General features: G+C 36.0%; 1 protein-coding gene across 1 annotated transcript; it reads left to right on the top strand.

Annotated features, from left to right (window-relative positions):
- Nucleotides 1-2,963: 2,963 nt before the first annotated feature.
- LOC109042225 (centrosomal protein of 104 kDa) lies at nt 2,964-15,642 on the top strand. The gene is made up of 13 exons (XM_019058868.2): nt 2,964-3,215; nt 4,143-4,307; nt 5,109-5,347; nt 6,199-6,397; nt 6,723-6,934; nt 7,263-7,543; nt 8,384-8,539; nt 8,994-9,120; nt 9,282-10,013; nt 10,690-10,943; nt 12,547-12,692; nt 12,910-13,011; nt 14,062-15,642. The coding sequence occupies exons 1-13, from the start codon at nt 3,173-3,175 to the stop codon at nt 14,193-14,195; spliced, it is 2,790 nt and encodes a 929-aa protein (XP_018914413.1). The 5' UTR covers nt 2,964-3,172; the 3' UTR covers nt 14,196-15,642.
- Nucleotides 15,643-15,843: the final 201 nt, after the last annotated feature.

Below are 15,843 nucleotides of genomic sequence, written 5' to 3'. Positions count from 1 at the left end.
CTTTAAAAGATAAATCAGCAGTGGAAATTCTAAAAGCACACAAGTTTAAAGAGCTGTTCTTGCATTCGGTGCCTCAATGTCATGAAAATAAGTTGATACTCTCGCAACGTACAAAATCTTATCAACCTCGTACTCAAAACTAACCATCTGCTGACCCTTTGTAAATGGTTGATCCACAAATTATGAACGCTGTATGTACCTAATTAGTCATATTCCGCCTGCCATCCTGAATTTGCGTTGCTTCAAAAATGAACGTAATATTTGCACTAGTGGATTGAAAAAATATGTAACTGCATTTTATGCAGTCTTATCAGTGAAGAGTTAATTTATTGATTCCAATTGTTATGTTTTATTTACCATCCTAGCTACAGAAATCTGTCAGATCAGGTTATGTAATGCTACATTGGAGCTCTACACTGAAGTATTTCTTATGAGACCTTCAACCTTTGACTTTTCTAAGAAATATTGTTAGGTTATCCGAATCTCATGGCTATCTTAACCCACTTTTATTATTAAATAGGGAAGGAACTCTATTTTAAGGTTGGTGACTATTAATTTACAAAAGCAGACTGAAAAAATACTGAGCTGGTATTCCAAACGAAAAGAGGACATTTTTCAAAAAACTAAATACTTATTTAATCTAAGTACATCAATTCAACAAATTTGCGAGGTACATACGTCCATCGGTGACATCTTTTTTACGACGGAAAAGAAAAAAGAATAAGTAAAGATGGATACTGAACAAGTAGTATTCCCTTATTTACTGCAAATCTGTCAAAAATTCTAAAATTTGCAATTTCCATACTCACAAATTGCAAGCATATCTCCCATGTAAAATTTACAGTTCGTTAAGTTTTCACTTAGTAAAGCTGTAAGTATGTAAATTTTGCTCCTTAAGCTTTACTCGTCTTTTTGGCGAGTGAGGGTTGCAGTCCCATTTAACTTTATTTAGTTCAGACAAATGATGTATATCGATTGCTGAAGCAGAAGAATAGACATCTCCGACAGCAGTGTGTTAAATCCTTGCTCTTGTTCAATGTTACTGAAGAAAATTTATGGACAGTTCGAAATCTTTGAATTTTCTTCTCTCATTCAAAAATATTTAAAGGAAATTTTAAGGAGGTACTTATGTTGGTTATGTTTTAAGTAAAAAATGGTTGGAAATTTTTAAACATTGCACTTGAGATTTGCATTTTCGACTGTCTATATTTTCAAGAAAGTGAGAGGAATTTTGAATTATTTGACCGTGGACCTTTTTGAACTATCAAGTTACTGAACAACAACTGAGTACTTTAGCAGTCTTTCGGAAAGATAGAACCCAACTCATTTTGTGTGAGACTGAGCTGTGCGATATTGACCGCTAACCAGAAAAATATAATTCTACAAAGGATAAACTTATCGAACACCTCTTCTCCTGTGGTGGAATGCGATTGAGCACAGGGGAGAATTCCATGAGCGCCGCCATCCGCGGCGCACTATGGTTCACAACTCGAGAATAGGAAGAAATAAGTCGGATAATAAGTGAACGATCACGAAAGTTTCGTAATTGTTGTTTTTTGAGTCGCTGATTTTGAATTTAATGTCAAATTGCCTACATTTTAACAGGCACACTGCGTCGCGGCATGCTGTCAGCTCGAAACGCGCACCGACGCCTACAAACCTAAAGGGATACTTCAAGCATTGCGCAATGCGTGGTGTAGCCCTTTAGGTTTGTAGGCGTCGTCGGTGCGCGTTTCGCGCTGCTGGCAACTTGCCGCGCCACGGCTATTCTAGAGTCCCTTTATACCCCGAGTTACGACAACTCGATTATCAGCTGACTGACAGCCGGCCTTGGCTGGCCATGATGGAGATGGAGGCCGAAACGAGTGCACCCAAACGAACGATATTGGGGGATAAGGATCAGGAATCCTGCGATGTCTGTCACACAGAAACAACAACATTAACAAATTGATCAATTAAAAAGAAAATGAGATTGGTTTGTGAATAATTTCTTAATCTATTTTCATTTTGGACCGATGGCAATAACAATTTACTCTTGATAAACCACAATTAGGTAATATTTTCATTATTCTTGTTCACATACGAGGTACCGCCATCTTGGTGCACTCGTTTCGGCCTCCATGAGCGAGAACCAATCAGAATTGGATTTTTTTTTAGGCCACTTTCAGCCCAACCCTGGCCCAACCGAAAGTGAGTTGTCGTAACTCTGGGTATAAAGGGACTCTAGGCTATCCCGGCGGGCGGGGGGTGAACGATTTCTTGCGGGGAGAGCTTCCTGGCGGAGAAACTCGTGTATCGGGCTGTTCGGGTAGTTTTTTTTTTTTTCTTTAAATTTTTTACTTTTAAAATTATACATTGGTCGTGTGAGAGAAGTAATTACTGAACTCTCAACGCTAGACGAAGTGTTATTATGGAGGCGCGGGTCACGAGTCGTGCATTTTTCAAATATTCGCGCCAGAATTGAAATGGCGCGTAGAATCGAAACGATTGATTCTCTGACGTCACTACATCTTGTCTACGTCACGAACGATGTCGGCCAACACGCTTCCTCCCCACCCCGTTTCTTTTCCAGTTTCGTTATCAGTAAAATCGAGCCGACACCCTTATCAATGTTTTGATTGCAAACCGGCGAAAGATCTGAGCACGCGCACGTCATCTCTCTCGAAGAACTTATTGATTTTCTTGTCACTTTCGTTTCAAATATGCCTGGACCTAGATGTACCAATATCACCACTATTATCATTGTAAGTAAATTCACAATCCATCGACTTACACGCAATTTTTAGTGACATTCATTGTGTCACTTCTGTAAGTGGTTTATGGTAAAAGCTACCCAAAAGGGTTGAACTTTTCTTATCAAGCTCATTTTCAAAATGAGAGCTCAGCATCTTGGGAAACCCAAGGTCCCTGTAGAGATGCCATGATTCGCAAATATCTCCTCTCCTTTGCACATGTGCAAATGCTGCCAGGAGCCTTTGCACTGTAGATGTCCTCTCAGTGATAGGATTTACCCGTGAGTGGACCACCATGAGTTTCATTTTGAACTATCTGATTTCTGAAATAAGAAGGATCTTACTAACATAGGAGACTAACATCCTCTTTTTATAAAAAAATCTATCAATTTTCTGAATGGTTCATAATTTCTTAAATGATGTTGGTGACTGTATAGTACATGATGACTAAGAAAATAAAATTTAATGTGATCCATGCCTCAGGTTTGTGTTTCTAACCAGAATTGCATGAGCTGTGAAGATTTTTTAATTTTTTTTTGCCTTGTGACAAATGCAAGCAGTGGGTATCATGAATGTTATCTAAGAGAATGCTTTTCCATAGTTTGTGCTGATTCTTCGCAGATTTAGAAGAGTAGAGTCCAAAAAACGTTCTGTTTTTGAGTAGGTACAACTGCATTCTGAATACTTTATATCATTTTAATTGACCTTCACCAGGATCATGAATGTAGAAGTGTTTTTCTTGAAGCGGAAAGCAGTCATAGTCTAATTTTTGCCTTAAATGGTGTGAGTAATGAGAATAATTGGTATTTTCATCATGTATCGCTCAATTGCCATCTGTTGTATCAGTTCAGAGTTATTAACTTCACACTGCGTGCTTGTACTGTTTTGATTACAAAGCATACTACCACGAGCACTCCAATTAGTCAGTCATTTCTCATATAATGACAAGATTATAAAAAAGTTTATCGTTCAGTAAGTGGCAAGTTTCTTTCTAATTTTCAAATCAAAAAAGTCTTAAATTCTAAAATTTAGGGCTAAAATTAGGTATACCGGAGCACATCAATGACTGAAGTTGATACCTATATGCATATCTCTGATTGCAATGTTTCAAGTTTTAATTTTTTTTTTTTCAAAAGGAAGCAAGCTTCAGTTTTTCTCGAAATTTCCTGAGGATTTTCGTCACTCATTCAACAATTGTTCAGGAATCATTTTGGCTAGTCGTCTTTTAAGAAAATCATGCGTAATTGGAGATTTTTACATTAAGTTGCAATTGAGGTACATATTTTTCAACCTCAACCATTGACTTTCTATTCTGCAAGGAAAAATCAGTCACCATTTTTTTCTTAAAATTTGAGATTCTTTTTCATTTTTGACACTCTGATAATACTATTGAACTATGTTTTCTATCAGGAGAAGATGAAAAACACAAAGCTGATGAGCTGGACAAACATGGTCCAGCTATTAGAGGATGGCAATCTAGTAGGAACTGTGACTTTCCACAAGAGATCATATTATTTCTGCATCGGCCAGCAGTACTTCAGCAGATCCAAATCCTAGCTCATCAATATTTGATACGTAAGACCATCTGTATTTATAAAGAAATCGCTGAACTTTTGAGGAGAGTGACTTTGAAAAATGTTGCTCAGAAAAATGCGTCCCTGTTTAATATCAAATGCCACGAAACATTTATATCAATGGCGAAACTACCAAACTGTAAATTTCAATCTTTGCCTGTTTTGAGTTTGCTCTATAAATGAGGGGTGCATAGTTTTTATCTATAATGGAAATTTGTAGTAGAAATAATTCAAAATTTACCCAATAACTCAGTTCTATTCATTTGTACCCAGAACTCATGTCCAGATAAGTTGGCAGTTGTTTATTTTTGGCTGTCATGCACCGTAGACATTTTTAGCAATTTCTCCTCAGAGGAAGGTGTTTGTTTTCGGTATCTGTGCACAAAGGTAGCCCAACATAAGTGTTGCACTTGATCCATCCTTGATCGATGTCAGGCGGCAACAATGCAGTCACTTGCAAATGGAAAGTAAATAGTTGTCAACTTAGCTGATGTGAGCTCTATCTCAGTGCTAATTCATAGAGCATGTATCCTGCACTGGCCTCTGTGCAAATCTTAGATTGTATGACAAACCAGTATGCATAGACTGATTTAATATGGTACTGCATAATTTCTAGTCACTGCCTCTGCCATTCCAGCGCTGCCCAAATCCCTTCCTGTGAGCAAATGGTCATAAGAAGAGCCCAAAGTTGCATTAAGAAACTTTTTAGAATTAATAAGTTATGTCTAAAATTTTGTCTTTTTAAGTTCTTAATGTGTCTTGAAAGTTTAGTCTTATACAGATTATACATCTTTGTTTCTAGCTGAAAGAATAGACTTATGGATCGGACCGGAAATTGAAGGAACTCTCAGTGACTTCAGTGACTTTGCCCATGAATTGAGTTTTGAATTTCTTGGTTATATTCTCTTGAGTGACAACACAAAATCTGACTTTAAATCGAGAGAGTTGAAATCAATTACTGTCCCGTCCTCGCCATATACAAGTTTTGTCAAGCTATCACTTCATCAGAATCATGCAAACAAGTACAATGAATTTAACCAAGTAAGTAGCAAGAAAAACAAAATTTATCTGTGTAGGAAATCACTTAAGATCAGTATTTCAAAAAAACGATTTGATGGTTGATTGATTACTTAATCATCTCTGGATTTTAGGACATCACTAAAAAATTTCTCAAAATCGCATCCTGGTGTTGCATTCTAGGTATTTATGTGCAAAATTTTACCAAGGAATATTTGAATTAGCTTTAAAAGTATGTCCCAAGTGAACATCGCAAATTGTAAGTCAAGACATGATACCTATTCAAAATGTACTTTCGGCAATATATCAAAGTGTTTCCTGGCCAAATTTTGTGAACAGATACCTAACATACTACAGCATGATATGATACTTGGAAATTCTTTCAAAATAACGTAAAATCTTGAAATTATAAATTTATCATTTGACTATCGGATCTTTCTCTAAAGTGCTGAAGAACTGCCTTAAGGGGGTTTCTTTCAATCTCAACGGAGGCAAAGCGACCATCTTATCAAATTGAAAACAAAGGAGCCAACCCCTCAGTTTAAGGCAAGTTTGTCATGAAGGTGAATAGACTGCTAGAAAAAGTGAAAATTCAAGCATTCTGATGGATAGGTATGTTGCTTCACCACAATTTCAAAATTGCATAATTTTGTTGCAGACAAATTCAAAATATAAAATTCCTAGTTGATGCCTGAATGAATGGTTAAAACGAATAATGCTGCTAAATCAAATAACGCAGAGTTCTTGGTCAAGGGTTTTGGGTTTAAGAATTTTTTATGCAAAGTTCATTCTGTATTTTCTACCTCTCCTTCGTCCTTTTGGTTTTATTTTTTATTTAATTTTATATTATCCTCATACCTCATCCTCATGCCTAGGTCAGTATTGTTGCTGTGCAAATACTAGGCGATGAAAAGAAAGGTCTGTTTGAAGTCGATTGCTCCCATGATGAATCAGGAGTCAATATTTCCTCTGCTCCTTCCATCTATGACGATCTGGCTTTTGAGATGTATGTTGATCGAGACATTGCCAACATAATTCGATCTTTAGACGCCCGAAAGCAGGTTGCTGTCCAAGGTAAGCAAAATTTCATTGTGGGACTATAATAGAGACTTTTTGGTCAACATTTATCAATGGTCTACAAAACATTTTCAACCAAAAATCCATCAAATATGAGAGAATTTTCTCATGTCTAAAAATCATTAATAAACCATTTTGAATTGAATAATTAAATAAGTAACACCTGAAAATTAATGGAAAAAAATGATTATGATTTATCGAGGATCATCAAATTAAAGAAAATATACATTAAATTGATGATCCAAAATTAATAATTGTATGTGCTAATTTTCCGTCTTAAATCAGTTTTTTCACTTTGTACTTAGTTTGTTTTTCTTTTCAGACGAGCGATACGAGTATGCTAGGAAGTTGAAAGTAACCATTGAAGATTTACGAGTGGTTGGAGAGAAGTTGGGCAAACTAGAAATAGCTAAAAAGCAAGCAATTCAAGATGAAGATTATTCTAGGGCAAAACGGAAAAAGTTGCAAATAGAATCTCTCAAGAAGGAGATTCTCGAAAAAGTGAAAGTAGATAATCTTCTTGAAAAGAATGGAGTAAGTATACTTCTAAAAGCAATTTCATGAACTGCTTTTATTGTTTTTAATGTATGAGTGAGATTTTTTCATTTAATTTTCATTAAATTTCCATGGACACATCTGACCTCTGTTCATGTCAACCTTTTTTCTCTCATAAGGTACAAAACATTTTTCTTCAGGATTTACATACATATTCCTAAAAAATGAGTGTGATTAGAGTAAATCCCTGAACCTGTTTCTTCATACCGTTTTATGCAAATATTCAGCCGCTCTTGCTACTTTTATAGTTTGGCATTGAACCTCTATGCGCAGGTCTTTCATGCTTGTCATTTGCTTAATTGCTCAGGTTTCAGCTGAGAATGACGAGGAGAGTGATGTTTGCGACAAAGAAGGATCAATATCAAACTCAACAAGTGTAATCGATATGCTCAACTCATCACAGCAATTCAGTGGTCCGCACATGAACGGAAGCCTACTGAATAACCACCAACTTCTGAATAGTTGCGCCCCGTCTCCTCCGCTTGAAGTGAACATCGATGGCAAAGATCGCACTAATCCAGGCATGTACGAGTCTCCTGTCTCGCCTCTCCATGGTGTTTTCGGTGGATCTTCTGACAGTCCCTCCGGGTATGACCAAGTAGAATATGGCTATTTTAGCAGCATTGATCAAAATTAGAGTAAGAGCATTCAAGGGCGCTACATTTCCTCTCTCGTAAATTTTTTTAAATTAAAACTGAGGAGCATAGTATTTTTAAACTGCTGATTTTTCCCAAAATCATGCACAGCATTCTTAAAGAATTTCAAGGTTCAACAATACCCAATCATTTTTTTTCTTCTTTTTTTGTAAATAAATAACAAGAAGAATTTTTGCAACACCAAATGCAGGTAGGCTGATTATGGTTAGTGGCATTGATGGCTCCTGTGTTGCAGTAGTTATAGGAGGTGAAATGTTTTTCAGTTACGGCCTTTAAGGTGGTTTTTATACAGTGGTGTAACTATCATTCCTGCTGCTTTCGTCAAATGGGTGGGCGCAGCAATTCAAGGGGGTCAAAAATTTAGGAATGGAAAGAAAAAAAGCACAGGGCCTCAGATAGGCGGTGAACAATGTCTTTAATTTTAAGATAAGAAAGGGAGTTTTATATTCTAAAGATATGGTATTTTTCAGTTTTTTAATGTAAGTAGTTCTTACTGTAGGGTAAACCCAATGACTTTTGCTATAAACTTTAAGTAATATTCATAAGGTTGTTAAAGTTTTTCAGGGAAATTGACCACAATGTGTCAGAAAAATCAGGGCAATGTTAGGGAATTTCATTTTCTAAATTCTGTAGCAACCCTGTAAAATCATCACCATCCACTTTAGTCTGCAAGAGAAAGGGAGAAGATCAAAAGACCCTTTAAGTTTTCCCATGTATTTATTTTTGGATCAAACCATTTGATTTTGTTGAAATTTTTGTTGATTGTTTGTAGCGGTACACCCCCAGTGAAACCCCGAGCCATTATCGTCCAGCCAGTCTCTATAAAAACAGGGTCCTTTCGCCGACGCAACAAATCAGCCGAACCACAAGCTGGTGGCCGAAATAGTTACGAGGCATATGATGAACGCACAGTTCCAGCTCAAAGAAAGTAAGTACCTGTCAGTATCATTTTGTTGTTCTGTATTCCTGACAGTGTAGAGAAGTAATCCATCAATTTTGATCTTGTTAAACTGTGGTAGTACATATTTGTGTTTTGGAAAGAAATGATCATGTTATTTGTGAAGCATTAAGAAGTTCAGAATAACAAAACGAACAGAGGATCATTTTTAGTTTTTTATTTTAAAATTCTGTGTACAAATATCAGAGTCTCAGATCAATCACAAAAAATCAGGAAAAATAATAAAGCACTACGAACATACTAAAGAACCCCCAAGTGACAATTTATTGGGTACATCCTCCCAGCCAGTATCTTAAACAAGACTTTTCTCCTTTTACACATCAAATTCAGTCTAAAAGTAGGCTGGATTTGACTAGAATCAACCTGACTGCGTCACAGGCTTAGGCGAGTAGATTTATTTTCTCTGTTTTTTTTCTGTCTTTAGTATGCATTCAGTGGACACTGCTAGAGAAAATTCTATGGCAGGTGGTAATTTTGGCTTACACTCGAAACTCAATGAGCGAGAAAAGAAGCAAGCTTCTCTTCCCATCACTGTGTTTGGTTTAAGATTAGTAAGTAATTTAACATATTTTCTCATTCTTTGTAGTACTCAATTTCATGTACATGTATATTTTTTTTAAACAAAAAAAAAATTTGATCGATTTTTTTATTTAAATGCAATGAAGCGTTAAACCTAAAAACCAAAAATTAATTGCTATTTTGTATTTTTCAGGTAGAAAAATTTTACTCAAAACATTTTTCTGATAAGGAAGAAGGTCTCCGATTATTAGAAGCTCATCTAAAAACTCTTGTCAGGAAGGAGATGAAATTACCCGATAGTCAAGATATCCACTCGCCAAATAAAGTTGCTCGAGCGACCATTTTTCTTCTGCACCGGGCTATAAGAGACAAAGTGTTTGTTGTTTACAATGTTGCAACTGAAGTGATCAGATATTTCTTCAACGAATTTGTCCCAGGCAGGGTAACAACAGGTGAAGTATCACGTAGTATAGAAAAACTTTTACCGGAATTACTGACAAAAAGTGGAGATACAATGCCAAGGATTCACAACATAGCTGTCCACACAATTTTAAGCCTGGCTGATGCTCCGGACATAAAAGCTTTGCACATCATTCCCGTCCATTTAACAAGACCTTTGACTGCTAATACACATCCGAGATTAGCACTGAGCCGCCTTCAGATGGTGGAGCAGCTGATTATCAACCATGGAATATCCAATGAGAAACAGAGTGGTATGACATGTCGAATTTTAGCAGAATTTGGGTCGTCAGGTCTCCATCACCCTGCTGAAGCTGTTCGCAAAGTAGCGGAAAAAGTGCTCATTCATGTGTATCGGCAAAATCCAAGGATAGTTCGTAAGCAGTTACCACCCGATGATGATATCTCTCGGAGAAACATTTTGTATCGCCATCTATTGCAAGAATTTGACATCATTGACAAAGAGGTGAGAGCCAACAATGTTTATTTTTCTCCTCTTTTTTTTATCAAAACAGTTGAAAATAGCAATAAACCACCCGTTAATTATGAATTGTCTCTGTTTAGTTTTTCATGAGTACAGGAGGATTAGTGATGGAATAAAATAAAAAACACTTTTTAAAAATGTGTCAGGTAATTAGTCTCATGCAATCACAGTTGGATTTTACGTATCAGTATTTTCCTTGGATAATATGGAATTCCAGAGAAGTAAGTTTGTGCTGTCCAATTTTGAATGAACGAGCGCCGGTATGAAGCATTTCTCAGAATAGAGAAAGAGGTGTTGACATTATATTATAGCCATCGGCGCTTGGTTCTGTGAAATAGAAATGTGTATTATAGAAGGAAAAATGCATCAAGAATAAAATTCCTGTTTCCATGTAAACATAGTGAATTTTCCTAATTTTCCATTTGATAAATATGTTTTTTCAAGTGTTACGGCACCCCCTGTTCTTCAGCGAACAGACTCACTTCCCATTAGAAAGGCCCAACAAAAGTGGAGGTTTTAAAACTCAGCAGTTGGGATTTTTAATTTCTGAGTTTAATGATAGTTGAGTATCTTTATCCACGAATTAGTCTCCTTGTTAAAATTACTGATTCAACGACCATCGAATTGACCATGGTCTTCTCTTTTGATATTTTTGCAGAATAAAGGTGAGCCAACAAAGGACTGTAGCAACAAAATGGTACGATCAAATAGTGAAAGTGTCGCCAATTCATTAATGCATTCACCACCCATTCGCCAGTCTTCCAGCACATCGTCAACGCTTGAGAAAAAAACGCCAGTCTTGCCAGCGCACATGCACATGAATGCATCCCATCCGTCCAAGAATCTCTTAATTACTTGTAGTAGTTCCTCATCCTCCACTGGAAATCTAACTCCAACTTGTGAATCTGACAAGTACGTTTCATACGATAACATTAAAATGAATCCTTTTCTCCTTCCAAATTAAGGTGAACCACTGCTACTTAACTTTAATTAAAAGTGTCAAGTTCTCAACCATCTTATAAAAATAAAGTAAAATGAATTAATTTCTGAATGAAAAAGTTCAAGTTCACACATCCATCCAACATACATATTGTAGTCATGTAAATCCAGATCAGGGGTGATCGAACAAATCCTCGGCAAAAAGTTTCGATGATCAGCTTTGATGGCCACCATCAAGCCAAAAAATTGGGTAAAACATAGACAAGTGTATTAAGAACTAATTGAACTAAAACGGAAATGACATGCAAGGTTTCAGCTGGCTACAGTCAAAAATGAATCAGTACTTTCAAAAAAGGGGGAAGTCCAATTTTGAAAAATTGTTTTTTTTTTTTGCAATTTTTATGCTCTTTTTACGTGACATTTGCGTTTCTGTGCGTCTATCACTTGCGCTCCAAGAAGCGGACCACAGCTGCTCTTTTGGGTAGGTAATATGATAAGGACAACCAGAGGGTTCAAGAATTTAAAAAAAAAAAGATTTTGAAAAATGGAATTCTGTCCTTTTTTTAAGTACTGATTCAAATTCGATGACTCGCAGTGTAGGTTCCTCAAGTCCTTTTTCACCTAATCAGCTAGGATTGCATAATTTTTGATCAAAGACTATGATTCTAAGTTACTGAATGAAAGGAACTGCAATGACTATGCAGAGCTTTAATAAGCTTGGTTTTGTTAAAGCTGATAGGTTTGCATCCCTGATGTTAAACTATCTATCTGTACAACATGTACTCAAATTTTTTTGGAAAGGCACCAAAGCAGGTTATCTTCGCCAAAAAGAGACATTATTTATCCTTCAGTGGAAGAAGTGAGCATATTTTTTTTCCATTCATGCTTACTTAGTAAATTTTCTCCTAATTCAGCTCAAGAGTGTCTTTAAATTTTATTTTAAGGAAGTTAGACTAGTTCACCTGTCAACTCTAAATTGAGGCGGTGGGTGCAGAAAGAGCATTTTTTGGTAGCGGTGTCGAAAAATCTTCATTGCTAATTCATATTTAAGAGAGGAAACTATTCAAAGAATTTTCCGAAATTTTTCGTTTTGACCATTGTAAAATCATGAAAAAAATTCAGTAAAAGTTAGAACGAATTCAATGCATTTGCTTTAATTATAGTAGATGGAAATTGTAACAGAGATCCTGAGACACCGCAACTTATCCTTTCTGCACTAGCGCCTCGATTCTGATGAAATTTCAGCGCTGAGACTGAAAATGACCTCATTCTCTCCCTATCCATCAATTTTTCGAAAAATCGAATTTTCCCACCAAAAAACGTAATTTTATTGTGCCAAAAACGTGTTTTTGGAAAAATCAAATTTGGAAAAAATTGTCCATGCATTGTTTGATTGAAACAGGCTATTTTTCATAAAATCTCGTAAACTGTTTGAAATCTCCAGTTAATAACGCGTAGATGCAATCAGATATCAGATTCTGAGACACCACAACCAAGATTTGCCCTTTTTGCACCCAGCTTTTCAATGTCATTCCCTGATTTCATGTCATCAATCATAATTTTTTTGTGTTTTCAGGCAGTGTATATTCTGTCTAACTATATCTGACTCCTTCTCTGAAGAGGGTTTAAACATCCACTACTGGCGTTACTGTCCAATGCTCACCCGTTGCCACCATTGCCAAGAAGTTGTTGAACTTTCTGGCCTATATAATCATCTATCAGGTAACTTTTTTATTTTATTATCAATTTGAAATCTGTATTTTTCTCTCTTGAGCTTATGTTAACTTTGCGTACATTGTCTACCTATATACCCAGCACCTAATAAAAGACTGAAAGGTTTCTTCAGAAAAGGAAACTTTGCTGGAAACCCTTCTTTCAAGGATAACTTTTTAGTTTTGTAAAATGTAGTTTTATAAAAAATGTCTTCTCTTTTTTTCAGAGGAGTGTGATTTTAGGACGCTGTACATCAAGTGTAAAAAATGCAATGAACCCATTCTTGCCAAACAATTTGACTTGCACAGAAAATCTTCTTCTTGCATTGGTAAGAGTCACACGGCCTTTTTGAAACATTCTACTCCTCACTTTAACACTGCTCTATGGAGCTAGCTCACTGTGAATACATTCTAGATTTTGCAAATTTTCCTCAAATCAAGTGCTCAATTACATGAAAACCTGATTATCCTAAAGTTTCATTTTTTTCACTGTAAGTTCTCATTGATTATAATGGTTTTGATCAAGTTATCCCAGAACGATATCTAGTTTTCTGGTAATGGAGCATTTTGTCGAGGAATAAATTGAAAAAACCAGAATGGAGTCACAAAGTTTTTGCTCTGGGTGGCAGGAGTTGGAGAAGGATTAAAGCATGAACTATTCTTCATTCTCTCTCCTAATCTCTATCTCAAGATTCTCTATTAGCCGACCATAATCCCTGGAATATACTTACAACAAAGAAGTAAATCTTTCTCATCGGAATCTCAAAAATTTTTCCAACCCAGCACTCTTATCTAATAAGAACCTATGCAAGTTAACTAAAACGTTAGATGTAAGAAGTGGTAAAGAATCCATCTTTTTAATAATTTTTTGAGAGATACCTAAACAGAAAAATTTTAAGAAATATCAACTGCTTTCCTCCCCTATCAATTCAAGTTCCTTCATTTTGAGTGCATGTTGATTGCACTCTGATGCACTCAACAATACCATCAGTACTGCGGGGCGATTATTGAAATGATATCGACTGTATGTTGCCGCTTTGTCGTGTCGCGCCATCGACTATTGCTTAGTCGATGGCGCGACACGACAAAGCGGCGACATACAGTCGATATCATTTCAATAATTGCCCCGCTGTCATTGTGATGCTGTTTTGTGCAAATTATAGACACTTGGTTCGAACTTACTTGAAATTGCATCCTTTTTTCTATTTTTGTGAATAAAATCTCTGCAATGCTGTAGCCTTGAAAATTGTCAAAATGACGTAAGTCTCAGCTCAACTACTCTCAATCTAGAATATAATGGTAAGTTCTATGTGAAGCAGAGTTTTACCTTTCCTCCTTTGAGAGTACAAGTGATAAGATGATGTTGCTTCTGTTTCTAGCTTTAGATGGCGTAGCAAAGTGTCCACTCTGTAAAGAGTTACTCGCATCGGGGGAAGACTCGTGGCGTACTCATTACACTGGCTCTCAACCATGTCTCAAAAATCCTCGGCTTCCATTGAACATTAATTTTTAAACTGAGCATGTCAAGTAATTAGGTTCAGTAGTCAGTGAATTTTCTGTGAACGTTGGTTAAAATTCCTTAAGTCGAGGGACCTAGAAAATCATTCCCTTGCCTTCAACGGTAAACTTCAGATGAGGTGTATTCCTTTATTCAACCAGTGAAATTTGAACCTTCATAAGCATTAGAAAGAGACTTCATATTTTCTAGTGCAATTGGGTATGAATAAAATCTGTTAATTTTGAAAACTATGCTTTATAAGCCTCGACAGTATCCCAAGTCTCCATTATGGATCTTTCCAAGCAACAGTGTAGGCAAAGATAGGGCCCAAAAGAGAGTTTTATGCACTTAATATAAGTTAACAACAAAGATACGACAGCCTTTCTAGATCATTATGAAACGAATACTTTTATTTTACGTTAGACCTTACATGAATGATTTATTTTGAAAAGGGCCGGCCTCCATGAAAGAAGATTTTTTTTAGGAAAAAAAAAACGAATTCAGCAGACAGTATTTTTGGCAAATGTTATGTAGTTCCCATACAGAGTCCTACAGCCAAAAGTATGAAACTTTCTAGTCCTTTCGTATTGTAATATGATCGTTTTTGAGCTTTAACCTTGGAATTTTGCCATTTCCAAAACTAATGAAATTTTTGCCTTTCTTTTCTGTGTAAAATGGAAAAGGAAAAAAAGAAAAAAAATCCTCAAACTACATCCCAAAGAACCTCTTATCGGAAAGAAAACAAGTTAGGTCCTTTTTAAAATGAACGATTCACACATTTCACTAGGAGTACTTAAACTGTTATTCTACTTACTTATTGCCAACCCAAAAATCCCACTAATTTACTTGAACACTCTAATTAAATTATCTAAGCTTATTGTACAATGAAGCTATCACAAATTTTTGCTCAAGCTTAGAGGAGAGTTTTTTCAATGTCAGAAGTATATTTAAGCACCAATGAATTAACCAACAAATTTCAGCCCCTGTGATATAACAATCCTTGAATTACATTTTTGGATGACTTCCCTGTTTTTTTCGAGTCTAGTATTTTGAAAGTGAACAACTACTCCTACAGCTCATTTCTGCAGCTAACTCAGAAGCTTCAAATATTGAGTTATGAAGTTTGGTAGTAAAATAAAAATTGATGTTTCACAACAGATCGCTCCAAAATGCTCTTATGTCCTGAATGCATTGTGAGATGAGGCCTGAATTTCGATCATTGCCAACATTTTCAACAGGCAATTTGAGAAACCTCTCTCCTTTGAGCTCTTGAAAAAATTTGCAACTCCTGTATTGCTTATCACCGATGTCCATTTTACATTTTTTTAATATAGATCGAAGGAGAATTAAGTAGAAGAAGAATGTTTCTGTCGATGGGGTTTTTGTTATGTTTCTTTGTTACTTTTACCTACTTTGCCAAATTATTTTTTACAATTATATGTACTTCTTTAATGCTTTAGAATGTTGTCTTTAGGATTTTGTTCACAAACCACCCATAAGTTTTGAATTTAACATATTGCCTGCCTTAGTGTTTTGGGTGCATTTTTCTCCTGACACTCCAGCATTTTCGTTGGCCCATAAACCAAACAAAAAAAGAAGTTCAGTGGTGCATTCTCTTGCTAGAGTCACGCTCGTCTTGAGCCATCGCCAAATGTAAGCCATA

The sequence above is a fragment of the Bemisia tabaci genome, chromosome 5, assembly GCF_918797505.1.
Source record: "Bemisia tabaci chromosome 5, PGI_BMITA_v3".
NCBI classification, from domain to species: domain Eukaryota; kingdom Metazoa; phylum Arthropoda; class Insecta; order Hemiptera; family Aleyrodidae; genus Bemisia; species Bemisia tabaci.
This window is presented reverse-complemented; position numbering and strand designations above follow the sequence as displayed.